General features: G+C 42.3%; 1 protein-coding gene across 4 annotated transcripts in view; it reads right to left on the bottom strand.

The window, feature by feature from the left end:
* Positions 1-18,272, bottom strand: part of DHRS12 (dehydrogenase/reductase 12) — a 30,523-nt gene that overhangs the window by 2,931 nt on the left and 9,320 nt on the right. For 3 of the 4 annotated variants that reach the window (XM_052670870.1, XM_052670871.1, XM_052670872.1), the window contains 6 exons: positions 17,940-18,032; positions 16,833-16,914; positions 5,313-5,374; positions 4,454-4,558; positions 3,813-3,903; positions 2,378-2,515 (listed from right to left, as the gene is read on the bottom strand). In XM_052670870.1, coding sequence (XP_052526830.1) covers positions 2,378-2,515; positions 3,813-3,903; positions 4,454-4,558; positions 5,313-5,374; positions 16,833-16,914; positions 17,940-18,032 — 571 coding nt within the window. Of the gene's footprint in view, positions 1-2,377; positions 2,516-3,812; positions 3,904-4,453; positions 4,559-5,312; positions 5,375-16,832; positions 16,929-17,939; positions 18,033-18,272 lie in introns of those variants that run through there. The other variant, XM_052670873.1, reaches the window with a different exon arrangement.

Below are 18,272 nucleotides of genomic sequence, written 5' to 3'. Positions count from 1 at the left end.
TGGAACCAGAATAATTGGCCTTTCACACAATATGACTCAGAGTGGTGAGTGAGATCTCATTTGCAGATGGATAAAGGAAGGCCTTGCTGTGGGGTTTACGCCTGCTCTCAGTCACTAGTTTGACTCCTGTTAGACCAGGAGCTTGTGACTATTATTAAAGATAGAAGTTGCATTTTCTGCATCAGAAAGGGTTTTTCACTGTCTGCTGGGTAATGCTTCTAGTGCTACACAAATTTCTCAATTGGGACTTTGTAGTTTGGATTACTTGCTATCTTTAAAAGCTTACTTTCATCCTTAAAAATAAATGGATAAATTCTACATGCCAAAGAACTTCTGCTAATTACTCAACTGCCACAAGTAATGTGCACACAATAAAGATGTTTGACCAAACTTATTCAGTGTGATACTTTGGCTGGCTTTCCATACGTTGTTCTCCTCACTCACTCTGTAAATGCAGCTGTACCACTGTGGATTTGAAGGGATTTTTTTCTCTCAAAAAGCATGGTATCTGGAGCTGAGGAACCTTATGGAAGTGCTCTTAGATGTCTAGGAAACAACTGTGAGAGCACTAGTGCAGCACCGTTACTTTACTTATGAAGTCCAAGTTCTGCATTAACCAGCTGAGACGAGAGAATAATCTGTTCCAACGGTGGGCAGCAGATTTCTCTGAAAGTCTATCAGGCTTCTCAGGGGAGCAGAGACGTTTCATCTCTTTAGAGCAAATGTCATAACTGGCTGCACACACCACATAACCCCTGCTCGGGGAAACGCAAGGAGAGAGAAACAGGCAGAGGAACATTCCTTTCTCTGTCACTGAACATGGACTGCTTCCTAAGTGACGGGGGTGCTTCAAGAAGTTTGTGCTCAAGTTTGGGAACTGTGTGTGAAAGCTGAGCTCAGTATCACAGAAAGGATGCTTCCAGACTTGGAAAGCAGGACCCTGTCAGACATTTTTTATTTATTTTGGCAGATGCAGAGAATTCTGGTTGTAGGAGTCATGTTCTTACCTTTTTTTTTTTTCCTCAGGAAAAAGAAATGCTGGCTCTAGTTTGCACTCAAAGGGAACAGAATAAAACGGAACAGAGGAAATGGGGGGAAGGTGTTACTGACTCAGGAAATGGCCGTCTAGGACCAGAAGGGTCTGTATTGACTCCAGCACCTTAAACCCTTTACTAAAGGATCCAAAGACCTTACACTCTAACCTGTGGCACCCATAAGGCATTGGGGGAGAGAAAAAACTGTCTGACTCCATCTCTATGCAGTAAGCACACGACACAAAAATTCCCCTGCAATCTTAAAAGCAATCATGCCAAAGTTCTCAGAAGTCATTACCTACAGCTGAAGAGCCAACGCATGTTTCCTGTTTACTAAGGCCAGAGTTAGACCAAGGCCAAAAGCAAGAGACTGTTGGAATTAGGATCCAGAGCATGGATTCTTCTGAGAAGAAGTCAGGATCAGCAGGAGATGACAGGAGTACAAAAAAAAAAGGCAATTCTGGGGCTATAGAGTGGAATGACCAGTTGGGAGGTGTTGTTTCTGCATGCACCACATGAAGACATGCAAAAGGTCAGGTGAAGTATACCAACCCAGTGCAATGCCTGGGAGGGAACAGAAAGGACAAAGTGAACCCAGCTCAAAAAGTCCAAACTTTCTGCATGCTCCAACTAGAAACTCCAGTGAATTGGAATTTGACATCCAAGATGCAGCGTGGGGTGCCTGTAAGCAGTTATCCCAAGCTTTGCCTTCCTCCTAGTGGACTGACCTGCATCAGGACTGAAACATCTATGCTTCCAGCTGCTTTCTCTCAGGTGCCTGCCACCTGTCTGAGAGATGAGGCTCTGGCCTATTTCTTCCACTTAAATTCATTATGCTAGTAATGCCAAAAAAAGCCACTGTGTTCTGATCTCTGCCTGGCTTCAGAGAAAAGGGGTGTTGGCAGTTTCACATGAGCATGGAGAGGTAGGAAGGAAGAACCTGTCAAAGGTTGGCACAGCCAACCCTCAGTGCTCTGTGAGAGGGCTGCTACTTTCCCAGCATCATAAAAGATGCAGTTTTGGCTGCTGTGATTTACCTTCCCTTGGCACAGTTCTGCAAACAGCCATCTTCATTCAAACCAAGAAAACTTCCCTAACGCTCTGAAGTCTCTGAGCTGATTTAGAGGACAACAGCAGGAACACAACAGCTTAACAGTCTTTTACAGGACTTTCTCTTTACTTTCTGAAGAGCTCACTTAAACTTTTAGTCTTGGGATAACTTTGAGAAACCCTTTACCCGTTGAAAATCAGCTGCCTGGTCCAGTCTCCATCCCTTTCCAGGCCAGATTAGGATGCTACAATTGCAGTTAGCAGTCTCCATTGACATGCAATGACAGACTCACCTTGGAAGAAGAGGCCACTGGGTAACTTTGCTGCCTCAGATGATACTGCCAACCACACCACAGTATCAGCTCCCTGCGCCTCTGTACGCAGGCTGTTCTTCATCTTCTGATAGAAGTCTGGCATCGAGGACCTCACAGCTAGAGAGAACAAAGGGATGGTGGGCTACCATGCAAGGCTTTTATGATTAAAAAAAGTTATGCTTAAAATTGCCATTGTGAGTGTACAATGAAGGGAAGGCTTCTCAAAAATAATGAAAGTATTTCTCCATAGCCAGGCACATGGTGACCATGGTGGAATAGCGTTAAGCTGCCAGATGATCAAGCAATTGCTTGTTTGGATCAAATTGCACTAAGAAAATTAACAGGAGGTGAGAACAGGATCAGTGAGAGGTTTCCGACCCGATTCCAAAGAAGTTAAACATGGGGGAAATAGAAATACCAAATAAACAGGTATTCTGATAGATTTTAATTCTTATTTTCACATCCTTTTTAGGAAATCAATTGCAGCACAGTGTTTCAAAATTTTATGGTGAAACTAACTACATATTCGGTGTTTAAACACTGGATTATTTATATTTTATATAACAGATGATGACTGAAGGCCTGTCTCCTGCAGCTGTTTATTTTTAGGGGATTGGGTAGCCCTTGAACTTTATGGTGGCATAACATTAAAGATCATTAGGTTTGGGAACGCATCAACGATGTGCTAAATAAATATATTTTAAAGAAAAAGTAACACTAAGATTTGGACAGATTAATTTTCAAGCAAAAAGTAGATGGGTTTAAATGTTTCTATTGTAAGAAACAAATTTGGAAAACTGTGTCTCTGGGAAAAAAAAATAATAATAATCAGATTTTGGATTGCTAGTCTGCAGCCCAAACTGGGGTGTGAGGGGCTGAGAACATATTGCAGAACACAACTCGCATGCTGGCCCTCCTGCTGAGCCAGGCAGTAACGAACAGCTGCAGCTCAGACAGAGCTGTCTAGCCAAGCACACCACTTCTCCATGACTATAAATGTTTAGAGGAGGAGCAGAGGAACAAGGCATGCACACGATGCGTGCTTGTTTTTCCCGTGCATCCTTGAAGGCTTGCAACATCTGCACACTGGTGCTCGCAGAGGCAGAAGCTGCTTATGTGTTTAACAGTCCTGTTGCAAATGTAATTTAGAGGTTAGCTTCAAGCACTGAGGCTTTTCTGTGCATTTGCATGGGGCTGGAATCATTTGCAGCCCTTTATTATTCTCCAGCTCCACGCAGATGGCAGACATTGTGCAGGATAGGACTACCAAGGGAGTACAAAACTACTCTAAGAGCCAGTTCAGAGACAAGAAATGACTGCACCTGCTAGAGCAATTTAGCAGAAAGTCTCTCTTCTGTTTGCTTTTAGGCTAGTCTAGAAAAAAAAGGGAGTTTGAGTGTCAAGCAAATGATACCTGGAGTGTCTGCCCAGCCCGGGTGCATAACAGAGAAATGGATGCTTCTGTGAGTTTTTGCCCATTGTTCTGTCAAGACAACTTGCTGTCTCTAGAATAGAGCAAGAACAGCCAGATTAGCATCAAGTCTGACATCCTTTCCACAGTGTTTGTTCCCAGGGAAATAAACTATACCAAATGTGCAATATCATGGCACTTATGTATAGCAGAAATATATCCTTGCTCACCCACATCGGGCTTAGTGAGTAATTTTGGCAGAGACCATCATGATCACCATCATGATCACCATACCCACAAGCTTATTCTTAAAGGGGTTACACTGCTTTTACTCACCATTTCTGCTTGCTGCAGACTGCAAGGAAGAATCAAGCAAACAAAAAGGGATTGTCAGCTAAAGACAGCATTCCCCACTGAAACTCAAACCAAACGAAAGTCGTGTTCCCCCTGCCCAGGCGATATGCACCAAAAGTGTGTGACATCAACAGAAGATTATTGCCTGCATATCTCTGAACAGGTTGGATGCAGTGGGAAAGCCACAGCAAACTTTATATGTGTGTGTGTGTGTGAAGCCTTGTGCAAAGCAGATGGTATGTCAGCATGCAAATAAGTGCTAGGCTTCGTTTTCAAAACCAGGGCTGTACCTTGTTTTGAGCATACACCATAGTTCCATCAAACGTTCCACTTCCTGACTGCAAGTCAGATATGTCTAGTTTTTGAACTAGCATGCCCCCAGAAGAGACAGTTACCTGCAAGCAAATGAATGAAAAACAAATGAAAAAGCAAACAACTCCCCAGTGTCATTACTCATGCATGTGAATGAGTAATTCACATGTAATTCCACATTTTGGAATCCCTGGGAGCAGGACTCTCCTGCCCATTCCCCGCTGTGCTTGTGCTCATGCTCATACAGGGAGCTTACCTGGAGATATAGTGGAAGAATTACTTTTAAAAAGAAATGAACAATTGATTTTCATTCAAAATGGTGTCGACTCCATCAGGGAACTCTTTGTCTTTTTTTCCTTTCAAAGTGAAATTGGCAGAAAGAAAACAGCAAAACAGCACTATTTGTAGTTTATACCTTTAGCATTTAATATAAGCTAATTAGAAACAAGAGATACTATATAAAACTTAGGAAATTTCATGTTAAAAATGTACTTTCTGTCCTATTCTAAATTCCAAATACCAAAACCAGTAAAGCTTTTTAAGCCTATACTCCTGTTATTAGTATTTTGCACTATACTGCAGGAGATAACTAGCCCCAGGGAAACAAAAAAGGAAAGTTTCTAAAGGAAATATTTTACTCTGCTTTCCAATGAAGGGTTCAGAGCAGCAGGCAAGAACTGGAGAAGGAGCTCGTTGCTGGCAAAATCCAAGAGGATACTAGAGATGCTCATGGAATTATAAATAATGCTGCATTGCTAACACAGGCAAAGAGATGCTGTCACAAATCACAGGAAAAGAATTGTTAAACACCACTTTCCAACAGCATCCCAAACTTACCACTCTGGCGTCAGCTTCTTTTTCTAGGAGGGGCAGCAGGGCAGTTGTCAGAACGTATGTACCTACAAGGCAGACAGACACCAACATTAACTCCTCTTTCCAAAAGCTTTTTTTTCTCCCTGCCCCCTATAACCAAATTCCCTTTATTTTTGAAACTTCATCTGAGCTTAATGATTCTGTTGCTGCATTATCCATCTTGTCTCAAAAGGCACATCAGTTTTTTTTGCAGGCTTTTATGTCTATCTTATCTGTAAAAAAAAAAGGTTCCCTACATTCCAGCTGTGCCTCTGAAGGTTGCATGGCTCAGGTATGGATTTCTCTGGGGAATGAGGTAACACCAGCGAAGAAGTAGGGAAGGTGTTTCCACTCTGTGTGAATCATATGTACACATAGCTATGCTGGGCCATGAAGAAGAGAAACAAACCATGCTTCACAAGTGCATCCCTCCAAGTGGTTTTGTGGCGAGAAGGTAAAAATATCACAGAGTACTCCAACACTGTAGATTTCTGCTGCATAAAAAATCATAGAATCATGGAATCCTTAGTCTTGGAAGGTCTGAGGACCATCTAGTCCAACTCCCCTGCACTGAACAGGAACACAACACCTCCATCAGGTTGCCCAGGGAGAAAATACTCATATCATGTGTTCAAGGCTGTACTAGGTTTACTTGGGGAAACTCAACTGTGTATTTCCACACTTTGATCGTGTTCATTTAGCATAATTTGTACAAACAGCACAAATATATTCCATTACAGCTGTTACTATAACCAGCAAAGTTTGTTATTCAGAGCAGTGCTCATCTGCTGGCATGTTTGGTTCAGACACACCTAGTGTTGCTTCACCCATTCCAATGCAATGGAGAGATTTTTGTTTGTTTCTGTCTCTTACAAGAGACTTTTCTTACATTTTTTCCCCACTGAAAACTGTTTTAGAAGTTCCACCGAACTCCAGATAAGTCCAGCCCCACTCAGTCTAGCATTTCTGCATCAAGCACAACACTTCTCTTGTCTCTCCAGAAATGGCTTCAGTTCAACAGCTCCATCTCAGCGATAAACGTGTTTTTTTCCATGAGCCACCGAGGCCATGTTTTTCCCTACACATGAAGACTTCAGCATGTGTCTTTATAACCCCTCTTCCACAGAGGCGATGAGATCACCCAGTTACAATACAGCGTGTTTATAAATATGCTAGCACAGCTAAATGCGTTACATGCCTGGTGAACAAACTGTTCGGCTCTCCCGTCAGTCACAACAGCTATCCTTTTCTCTGTAGCATCACTGGGACATCCATATGCAGATGATATATTTAAAACCCAAGCAGATTAAAATGAAGGCACAGCAGAGCAGTAAGAGCAGCCTGCCTGCAGCAGGAAACACAAGCAAAGGAGCAGCCAGCGAGCACTGAGAGCCCATGTGTCCCCTGGGGACCACAGCCGGTGACATCATGAGGACAAGGGCCATGGTGATAGCATCAGGGACTGCTGCAATTCAGTACAAGCTGAGAGTCTGGATTAAATTCTGGTTTGCGATGGATTCTTCAAATGCAAAGTAACAGCACGTCTTGGTTAAAGGCACTGCATTTCCTGAAGGAGAAAGCTGAGCTGCAGAGCACCAGCGATGGCAGTGCTTGGTTTTACTGTCCTGCAGATCGACACTTTCAAGAGGCTTCGGTTTTGTTTGTTAGTTCTAAATGTAATAGGATTGCCTCATTAATGCCAGGCTTTGTTTTGCTTTCCAGCTGGATGAGAGAAAAGTTCAATGCCAGTAATCCTGCTTATAGCAACTACAGCTTGTCAGAAGTTTATTTAAAAACACAAAGTAACTGCAGAGCCACTGTCTCCTCTGTTCCATGAGTTTATTAAGAACTCACTAAATCCCACACAGCCAGAGCATCAGACGTTTTGCCCACTGAACCACTTGCTCATGTACTTTGAGGCAGTGTGAAAAGACACGTTTCAATCCTGGTCTCCTCCAGCAGCATTTCCTCTAAGGCCAGGTTGGATGGGGCCCTGGGCAGCCTGGTCTAGTATTAAATGTGGAGGTTGTCGGCCCTGCTTGTGGCGGGGGGGGGGGAGGCAGGGGGAGGTTGGAGCCTGATGATCCTCGAGATCCCTTCCAACCCAAGCCTTGCTATGATTCTGTGATTCTCCAACGCACACAGATGTGTCAGGCATTAAAAGCAAAGCATTCCATCCCTTCTGCTTAGAAATACTTCACCAACTGCTGACCCAGTCTTAAGTGTCCAGACACAAATTCCTTCATATTTAAAAAAAATACACTTGAATATTATACATTCGTGGACTGATCTGTCAGGCTAAACAGCCTGGACAAGAAACTCAGTAATAAGAGATTAATGAGGCGTATGATTGGTTGGAATGCATTATTATTGATTGAAACCTCTGCATTTTTCCCCACGCAGAGCTGGCACATAGCTGGGGAGTCATGTTCAAACTGACAGGAGTGGTGCTAAAGGCAGGCAGTGCAGGCTGTCACAGCCATGCACCGCGTGGCACAGACTGTGCCAAGCACTGCTGTACTGCAGCATGCCATAATGCAGAAACAGATTTCTAAGGAAAAGGGTAAGCTGCAAATGAATGCTTTGCAAATGTCTTTACAAAGACATGAATTGCACGGGCAGTATAAAAATAAAAAAGAGAAAACTTAGTATTTTTAGTACCTTTTTTCTTTTTCTGAGGAAAACCAAGATTCTAACTTGGTAGAAGAGACTATAATTCCCCTCCTTGCTTAAGGAGATCAAAGCAAGATTCAAATTATTTTTTTTGCTAATAATTGATTATTCATATCAACAAACTGGACATCTGTCTTTCGAAAATGAACACTGCAACACCATTCCTTTCAGTATTTGAAGGGAGTTTATAAGCAGGAAAGAGACAGACATTTACATAATCTAACAGTGATAGGTTAAGGGGGAATGGCTTTAAATTAAAAGAGGGGAAAATGAAGTTAGATATTAGGAAGAATCTCATTACTGAATGGGCACAGCTGCCCAGAGAAACTTGTGGGTGCCTCATCCCTGGAGGCACTCAAGGCCAGGTTGGATGGGGCCCTGGGCAGCCTGAGCTGCTGGCTGGCACTGCCCATGGCAGGGGGTTGGGACTGGATGGGCTTTAAGGTCCCTTCCAACCCAAGCCAGTCTGTGATTCTATGAACATTCTAGCAATGCCCTTGACACAAAAAATATTTTTGTCTGTTAAAAGAGAAAGCTCTTCCCCCACAGTTTAGCTAAAATAAGCATTCCAAATGTGATTAATGCTTGACTAGCACTGTATTCAGTTTCTAGATTATTTGAAGTCTTTTTCTTTGCTATTTAAAAAGACCAAAAGGAACTCAAAGTGGCATGGAGGGTAAAATGACCAACAGCAATGCTCCTTGTACTGGAACAGCAATAAGCAGTGAGTATCCTGGCGATCCTGATCTTCCATTTTGGGATTCTGACAGAAACCAAACGAAACTTTTTCAGGTAGGTGAGGAAATGCCAGTACTGCTGAGAGTATTCTGCAGAAAGCATGCCCTTGTCTCTCAATTAGATACTGTTCAAATAGAGCTGCTCAGCCTTGATGCTGGCACGCAGAGTCCACTCCCCAGATCCTGCCACTCCGACAGAGGAGGTGCAAAGAGCCCACTGGGCCATAAGGCAACCGGAATCAGGATGCCTGTGCCTGAGCAACTCACCTGGGCCAAGGCCATTTCCTGCACAGGTCTGCAGGGTGCTCGTGAAGAATTGCAGACTGCTTGGAATTACTCATGCAGCATCCCCTTGTTTTTTGTAGTGAAATGCTACACACCACTTCCCTTTGAAAAGGAGTATTTGCAGAACTGCAGAGGAGCCCAGCAAGATGAAACAGGAGCTTGCTCAGAAGCAGCAGGAATGCAGAAGCAGGTAACTAAGCCTCCAGTCTGTCACCCACGTGTCCAGGATTTCACATTGCCCTGACTGAACTCTGATGAGGTGAAGAGTCAGCTAGAAAAGCCTATTGTACAAGCTGCAGCCCTGTTCCATGTACTGCAGTCTGACACAGAACTTGCTGGCCACATTTTCCCGAGTAAAAGAGGCTCCTGGGATTGTTGCATAATCCCTTTTAAAGATAAACATCCTCCCTCCACATTTGGTTTTCTTTGTAAAAATTCCTCTAAGTTTTATGTCTTAAAGCTGAGCTCACGTAATAGGAAATCATGTATAATAGCCTGTAATTCATATCTTTCCTATAAGGATACAGCTATTCCACCACTACACACCATTCAAACAACTGTGCCATGTGGTGTGCAGTTTGCTCTGAAAGTAATGCTTCCTGTTTACTTCCGTGGAAATGACAACAGATAAAAAAGAGCACAATAACGCTATTTGATAGAGTAAATTCTCAGCTACAAAACACTGTTTTTCAACAGTCACCATCATTAGCTGTGCATTTTCTCCAGCAAGAGCCTGCATGCCACGCTTGTAAAATCCGCACCAACAGAAGTGACCCACTGTTTCACAGCTGTTAGGGCAGCGTTGTTACTTTGCTCCTGAAGTCCATCTTTCTCTCATCTGAAGTCAGAGGGAGCCAAATCTGAACTATCAGAAGGAGTGATACATCAATCAAGCCAAGACTGGCAATATGTGGGTCTTAAAGTCGCTACACGGCCTGGCATTACTGTGTTACAAAAGAAAGGTTTTCTTCTTCTCTATCCTGACTCTGCAAGTTTGAGCCTTCAGTTTAGTCAGTGTCATGAAACACTGACTGACCAGAGCTGATGGTTTGTCCGGGTTCCAGACAATCGAGAGGGATCACCCATTTCCTATCCCAAAAGACAGTGCACATCACTTTATCTGCTGAGGACTGCTTCTTGAACTTTTTCTTCAACGGGGAATTCACATGTCACTGCTCTATGGACTGCTGTTCTGACACCACGTCTTGTCACTGGTAATGATGTGATCCAGGAAACTCACTTTCAGTCTCATATTGATTTGATAGGTCCTGACAAACTTGTATACGCTGTTTTATCTGTTCCCATATGAGCATCTGTGGGACCCATCTGGTGCTAACTTTGCAATATTCCAATGTTGCCACCATCATTTCCAATACATGAAGCTGATATTCAGCTCTGTGCACAATTCAGTGGTCATAATCCATTAACTCATGCAGATGAGCTGATACAGGTGCTCTTCATTGTGTGGTGTGACAGCAGTGCATGACTGTCCAGAATGTGACTTGCCGTTCACATCTCTGTTGCCACTGCTGAAATGCACCACCCATCATCTCACTGTGCTCACACCCACTGTTTGGTCTCCACAAACATTCAGCAAGTATCAGTGAATGTCAGTGGGTGCCATTTCTTTCACAGTGGCACATACACACTCCCATATCAGACACCTTTTCATCAGACTTCCCTTCTGCTGCCACCTGCTGCACAGCAACAAAATGTAATGGAATATGGGAAGCTTCAACCTCTACTGCCATACCACCAACATCCACCTCTGATACTGTGGGCCAACATAATAACATAGTAGGCATCACTTCCAGAGCAGCCTTCATCAATAGTGTGGTTTGTCAGTCTGTGCATTACATGTGGTACTTCCTCTGAAGCAATGAGTATGGCACTTAAATAGAAAATGCTTTGTTTAAGCACACTTCTTCCCAAGTGCTGATAAAAAAAATAAAATCAAAATAAAATAAAATAAAATTGAATCACCATGTGTTGTGTTGTGCAATTTCTCCACTTGCTCTGAGATCTTCTTAATTGAGTTGAGTAATTTCATATTGTGCTCTAATTAATAACACCCCTTTGTAACTCCATACAGTGAATTCCTCTGTCAAACTGTATGAGCAGTAATGCAGCGTTTCACAATCACACAGAGAAACCACACTGATGGAAGAGTAGGAAATGAGGAGCTGTGAGGGAAGTAAACATACAAATCATACACAAAGTTGTTCAAAAAAATGTAACAAAAATCAGCTGGGCTGCTTCACAAATATCAAAATAAACTCAGGCCATGTTTCACATGAGCTGAAGTAGAAGCTGAGGGAACTGTGGAAAACTCTTGCTAGGTCTTGCTGAAAGGTAGCTCTGCACTTTCTTCTAATAGCTAATTCACCTCACTATCTCTACAACAGCATCACCAAAATGAAAGCTATCTCCCTGCAATGGGCTGAAGTCTACAGTGAATCAGACACAGGTCTTTCCACACAAGGTTACAAATCCTTCTGCAACAGAACATGAAGTTTAAGCAAAACACAGAACAGCCCCAACAGAAAATAAAACTAAGACTGTAAAGGCAGATTGCCAAAATGCTGGTGTTGGAACTTACATTTAGCCTGCTAAAATAAGGAAGAATCCTCAAGATTCGTATAGTTCCAAGTTGGAAATCAGCAAGATGCCACATATAGTGATAGTACAAGAATACATACCTATATCTGCTTTACAGATTTCAATTGACCCCCAAACCTATACTTTACATTGACTTATAAAGAAAATCATTGTTTCAGCAGAAGTAATACTGTAAAGCCACTACCTGTTTGTAACATCAAATTAATTCATGATGCAATTACTGTAGGCCCAAGTGTGTCAGTGGATTCTACAATAGTTTTTGCTCGATGTTCTGTCTGGCAATTAGTGGTAAATTGTTGGTAAGGTTTCTAATCTGCTAACATCCAGATAAGGGCAGGCAGCCAGCACTACATTCAGTGGAGTTTTCCATCTTACTGAGCCCTGCAGTATTATTAGGAACAGTGCTATTTCAGCTGTGAAAAAAAAAGTGGGAACAAAGTTTTATAATACAGATTTCAATGGCTCGCTCATCTGGTAGAAATGAGTTAAGTAAATTGGCTTGCTTTTCCTGTGTCCGAGGCTTAAAAGAAAGGAGAAAATAAAAAAGCACAAGCTGACATTCTTTCTTGACCTGGTTATCTTTTCAAGCCTTCAATTTATACAGTTTCAAGTGAGAGACATCCCTGAGCCTGTTTCCTGAGTATCAGATCAGGAATGAGGATTTTAGTGCGCCGTCTCTGAGGGGCAATTCCACCACACTAGGCAATAACTGAGAGTGCATGGGAAGAGCTAATGAACATGAAAGACAAAACAAAGGTCCACATTTCCCTTGAATTACAAAGCTCAGCTCAATAAAGGTTCCTCTGTGTCCTGGGAAACCAGAATTCAGTACAGCTAGTAGATTTACAACTACATCTAACTTCACCTTTTTTTTTTTTATAGCATCTCTCAATCTCTCTGTCTCAAAACTCGGTAAAAGTAAACTGGTATCACAGGCTCCTTCACATAAGTAAGGCTGTCTGCAAAGATCAAGACTGACTTCATGGCAGAGCAGCAGCTGCCATCCAAGCTGCCTGACCTCCAAGTAGTTCAGACACAGTCTGACAGGCAATGCTGGCTCATACGAGACCCAGTTACGTATGGTTTATGTGGAGGGAAGAGACTGAAAAATATTCAGTCAAGTTAGGCAGGTTGTCATAGATGGGCTGCACATCTTATTTCTTACGGCCCTAACATGTTATTTCCCCTGGCTCTACCCCTTCTTGCTCACAGAGTAACTGTATACAGCTTTATTATTGCAACATGAGAGCACAGGAGGTTTCATTAGACTGAGAAAGTCACACTCAGTGGGAGCTCCACTTATTTACCTCTGAGTGTGTTTTAGCATCCCCTTGGCTGTTAAGTAGCAATAAAATGTAATGGATATGCTACTTCTCCACGTCAAGCAAGAAGATGTGTTGAGTAAAAGAAAAGTGAGGAGGACAATGAAACAGAGAAAACAGGTACTCTTTCAGCTGCATTTCTAGTGCTTCAAAAGGAACAGATTTCTGTTGCTTCCACTTGTCTACTAACACTGATAGTTATTGGCTTTTTTTTTCTTCCCAAAATGACTGAATACTGTTGGTTTGAATGGTCTTTGTTTGGAGTGGGAGAACTTACAAGCTGGAACCATCAACCCGCAGCTGACATTCTCATACACTTCTCCCACCTATCTAATTGTAGAATCACAGAATCATAGAATGGTTTATGTTGGAAAGAACCTTAAAGCCCATCCATTTCCAAGCCAACATGGGCAGTGCCACGCAGCAGCTCAGGCTGCGCACAGCCCATCTAACCTGGTATAGTTGGCCTTCGGGCTCTTGCACACTGATTGCCTCCAGGGATGCGGAACCCACAGCTTCTCTGGGTAGCTGTGCCAGGGCCTCACCACTCTCATAGTGAAGAATTTCTTCCTAACATCTAACCTAAATCTCCCCTCTTTTAATTTAAAGCCATTGCCCTTTGTCCTAAAACTATCAGACCATGTAAAAAATCATTCCCTCTCCTGCTTGGAAGCTCCCTTTAAGTACTGGAAGGCCACAATGTGGTTTCCCACAGCCTTCTCTTCTCCAGGCTCAACAAGCCTAACTCCCTTAACCTTTCTTCATAAAAGAGGTGCTCCAGCCCTCTGATCATCTTCACGGCCCTCCCATGGACCTGCTGGCCTCATGAGGTCAGAGCAGAGGACAATCCCCTCCCTCACCCTGCTGCCTCCCTTCTGTTGATGCAGCCCAGGATACAGTTGGCCTTCCGGGCTGTAAGTGCACACTGCTGGCTCATGTCTAGCTTTTTGTATTTCAGGACCCCCAAGTCTTTTTCCACAGAGCTGAAACACCAGAAAGGTCTTTGTACCTCCTAATGCAGTGAACTGTTCTCAATTAGCCAGTCAGTGGTGTTTCATGTTCAGGGAGGTTTATTTTTTATTTTAACCAGTACTATTATTATTTTTTTTTTTTTACATATTCATCTTAGCTATCAGAGGGCTTATGCATTCATTTTTGCCCACTCTCTCCAAGAAAGGATCATCAATTAGAACTGAACTCTAACACCCATTATGCGAACTATCTGAAAACACACTAATAAGTCAGTCAAGAGGAAAATACCCGCAGCCTGGATTTAAAAGCTTCAGAGCATTTTAGACACCTAAATGAGCAATCCTAGAGCTTATGTAAATGTTAATCAGACACAGAACTAACAGACTACGCTCTGTATTTAAAGCATTTTATAGCTAATTCTTGCATTCTTAGATAGCTGCAACCTACACGTTCCATTATTAGACCTGAGCTAAGATTCAGGGTTGAAACAAATAGTCAAAGAAAGATGAAAGGAACACTCTGCATGTGAAGTTCTAGGGGAAAAAATAAAAGTGTTAATAATGTTCTTATTCTACAGAAATCAGGCAATCACAAGTTCCTGCTTCCATGCTGCTAACAAGAGAGGGACAACTGCAGATGTTCAAAACAGGCCAGGCTTCAGTTTTTCTGAGGATAAAAGCAGGGAGGGGAATTCAGTTTGTCCTCTCTGATTACATCCTGGTTTATAGCCAACCTATATACCTGCCAAGTCTAACGTAGCCAAGGTTTTCTCTGGGAATCTGTAACAGATAGTTACTGAGAAGTTACTGAGAATCAACTCGGGGCATGCTTTTAGTTACTGAGAAATAACTTCTCCAAAGTAAAGCACGCCCAAAGGCACACAGTACTCAGGGAAATGGCTTAACACAGCATCTGCTCTGACACGCATTTTTCCATACTACTTTCTTCTACTGTGACTCTGACAGGAATGATTTATTATCTCATCTCTGACTTTGAAGCGAAACACCTGCACTGTTGATAGCATTGGTCCCCCATGCATGCCTGATGTGCAAGCACAGAAGTGTTCCCTTACACAAACGGTCCCTTCCACATCATCCAAGTCCCATTCTATTCTAAAGCTTCAAAAGACAATCCTTACTGTTACAAAGAGAACCAGCCTAGGCAGACAATCCACTCCTTCTCTGAACTCTGCAGAAGTTGGACAGCAGAAAATGACTTACCTGCCTCATCTGCTCAAATGTGCAGCCACCTCCCTGACCTTCTTATACACTCAAGAAGCAAGTGACACACAAATGACTAAAGAAGATCTATACGTAACACTGACAGAAGATAACACAGGCACTTTCCTAGTTCAGCACAATCATAATTCAGCTTCCTCTACCATATTCGTGCAGCTTTATCCTGCTGTAGATTTCCAGTGAGGCTGATTTACAGCTGGGAAAGCAGAACTTGCTGCTTCCACTTGTGTGATAAAATCCGATTCAAGTGATGTACTCACACAGCTCCCCAGCAATTCATTTCCCCAGTGCTTAAAACTACACAAATACATGCTTTCATGTTCAAATTGTTGTATTTGCTTCACTCTGCTTCTCTCCAGATGAACTGCATCTTTGCACATTGCTGAATTTTTGTCTGAAAGACAACAAGGGGGATACATTTCTCATGTCGAAGTTCTACAGCCAGAGGAAATTTGATGGCAAAGTAAAACTCATTTTGAATTCTGGCCGCAAGAAACAGAATGCTACTACAAGATTGAAGAAAAAGAAACTGTGCCTTTATACTTGAATTTTTAATTGTCACTTTAATGCAGTCAGACTTGCAGAAAAACAATGTGTGTGTGCAATATCAGCTAAGCACAAGATAATTCTACCCTAAAATGTTCAGAAGTAAATAGGAGTTAAGGAATCTATGCAAAACAAAGCTAAGAATTAAACCAAACAAGGGTTCCCAGGCTCTGAATGCTTAGCTCTGTCGATGCCCCATCTTTACAGCCTAAGGTTCCCCTCTTCCTCATCCCAGATATTGATAATCAGGAGGAAAACAGAGAAACAAAACACCACAGCTCCTTTTTAATGGCCACTTCTGAGTATGTTAAAAACAGTCCCTTTGTAGAGCCACATAGTTGTGTGAAGGGAAAAGAGAGCAACAGGACAGCAGCATGCAACACACCTCTCCTTGCAAGAGGTGCAGCCTTCAACCCTTCGTACATCAGTGGCAGCACACAGCTCTTCTCACTGTTGGCTTCCTGTATGTTCACATCTTTTCCATGGCTCTTATGGGGGAACCTTTCCCTTTGCTCACCGTCTTCTCTGCTTGTCCTCACCTCTTTCTTCCTTGTTTCCCCTAATTTAACCCTCTTGTGCCCCCACCATTCATCAGATACGCCCCTTATATCTGGGGTGTGAAGGACTACCCAGAACTTCTCAATCACTTGACTAGGAGTTGTGTCTGTTTGAGAATGCCCAAGGCACTATAGAAGGTACAGCCTTCCTATATCATGTGCCTCCACCACGTGCAGTAGGACTGCTCAGGCCTACTGAAACATATGAATGTGCTCTAAACAAGCCACAGGAGCTTGGATTACAGGATTACACAGACTATCATTAGCAGCACTGCTTGGAACAAAGCTTCCTATCACATTTCAGAAGCAATTTAATTAAATCTTATCTGCATTTGTTCACTGCTGCTACAATAAATAAAGGTACTGATATGACAGAAGCTGAAAAATGGAGAAATTCAAATAGGACACTCCACACAAGCTGCAATATTTCCTCTTTTACCTTCATACTTCTTCCCTGGCATAGCAATAATACGATCCCTCTTTGAACAGCAAGAGCCCAGTTGTAAACACTTCAAGCATATCTATCATTGTTCAGAATTAGGCCCCCAATACTCACCCAAGGTATTTGTTGCAAAGTTTTTTTCAAGTCCATTTTCAGTTAACTCTCTGTTGTTCACCATACACCCTGCATTGTTAATCTGTAAAACAATTCCTGTAAACAAAAACAATCTAGGCAAATGTCTACAAACAAAAGCAAACATACAGGCAAATCATGATAGTTTGACTTTTTTTGGCATGATGCTAAAAACTGTTTCTATAAATCCCACTATTCCAATTCAATTTACTGCTACAAATATTTTTCACAGAAGAAAGGATCTTCAGAGAAATGGATTGGTACTAAAAGCCAACCATCTTAGTGCCTTACTCCATGTTTTAAAATCTCATCTCACAGAAGTAATACGCAGGTTGCAGAGCACAGATTTTAGGACAAATAAGCAGTGTAGTACGTTAATCTCATCTGAGAGATCCCATTGATGCTACATGATGATGTACTCTCCATTAGACATTCCTCTACTAGGGAAAATTCACTTTCTGTAGCACCTCTCATGTAGAGCCAAGCTAAGAGATTTGGGGTTTTTCAGCCTCGAGATGAGAAGGCTTCAAGGAGTACAAAAAATAATGGCTTTAAACTAAAAGAGAGGAAATTCAGGTTAGATATTAGGAAAAAAGTCTTCACTGTGAGGGTGGTAAGGAACTGAAACAGGCTTCCCAGAGAAGATATGGATGCCCCTTTCGTGGAAGTGAGACCAGGCTGGATGGAGCCCTGGGCAGCCTCATCTAGTGGAAGGTGTCCTGCCAATGGCAGGGTGGGTTGGACAACATGGGGGAGGCATCGTTCTCTGCCATATTTTTGTTTAGAGAAATATGCATAGCCTGAATATACAACCTGAAGGCCACAAAGTTGTCAGTAATAAAAGTCAGATAAAAAATCTGCAGTGAGAACTTCAAAAGATGCAACTAAAAAATTACTGAACTTCTTGCTTTTTTGTATTATATCTGTGTATGAACTGAGAATGGACAAAAGCAAATGGACCATGGAAACTTCTGTAGCAGTACTCAGAGAACATTAAGGAGAGAACTGCAAAATCTGGACTATCTGTTGGCTAAGTTCAGAGGACAGGCACTCCAAAGATAGACACATGATTTAAGTATGCAAACTTACCAACACATTCAATTTATGTTCAGTTTTGAACTTTTCAGCAAACTTCCAGATTTCTTTGGGGTTAGAAATATCCACAATATGCAAGAAGATATTCTAAATGAAGAAAAGTAAGTTACAATCAACATGGACAGTGAGTAGGTCCTGCCCACTGTTAAGGCCTGACTAGTTGAAAAGCTATTCTAGTCATATGAAAAAATATTATCTCCAGAACATATCTGAAACATTTATGGCTAAGAAGCAAAATTGGGACATTAAAATATTTTCCTAGGAACATTTTTTGACATTTGCTCCTGAGCCATGACCTTCTAATGTTTAATGCATGCTTAAAGGGAC

This window comes from Tympanuchus pallidicinctus, unplaced genomic scaffold (assembly GCF_026119805.1).
Source record: "Tympanuchus pallidicinctus isolate F22 unplaced genomic scaffold, pur_lepc_1.0 scaffold11, whole genome shotgun sequence".
In the NCBI taxonomy this organism is placed as follows: Eukaryota; Metazoa; Chordata; class Aves; order Galliformes; family Phasianidae; genus Tympanuchus; species Tympanuchus pallidicinctus.
This window is presented reverse-complemented; position numbering and strand designations above follow the sequence as displayed.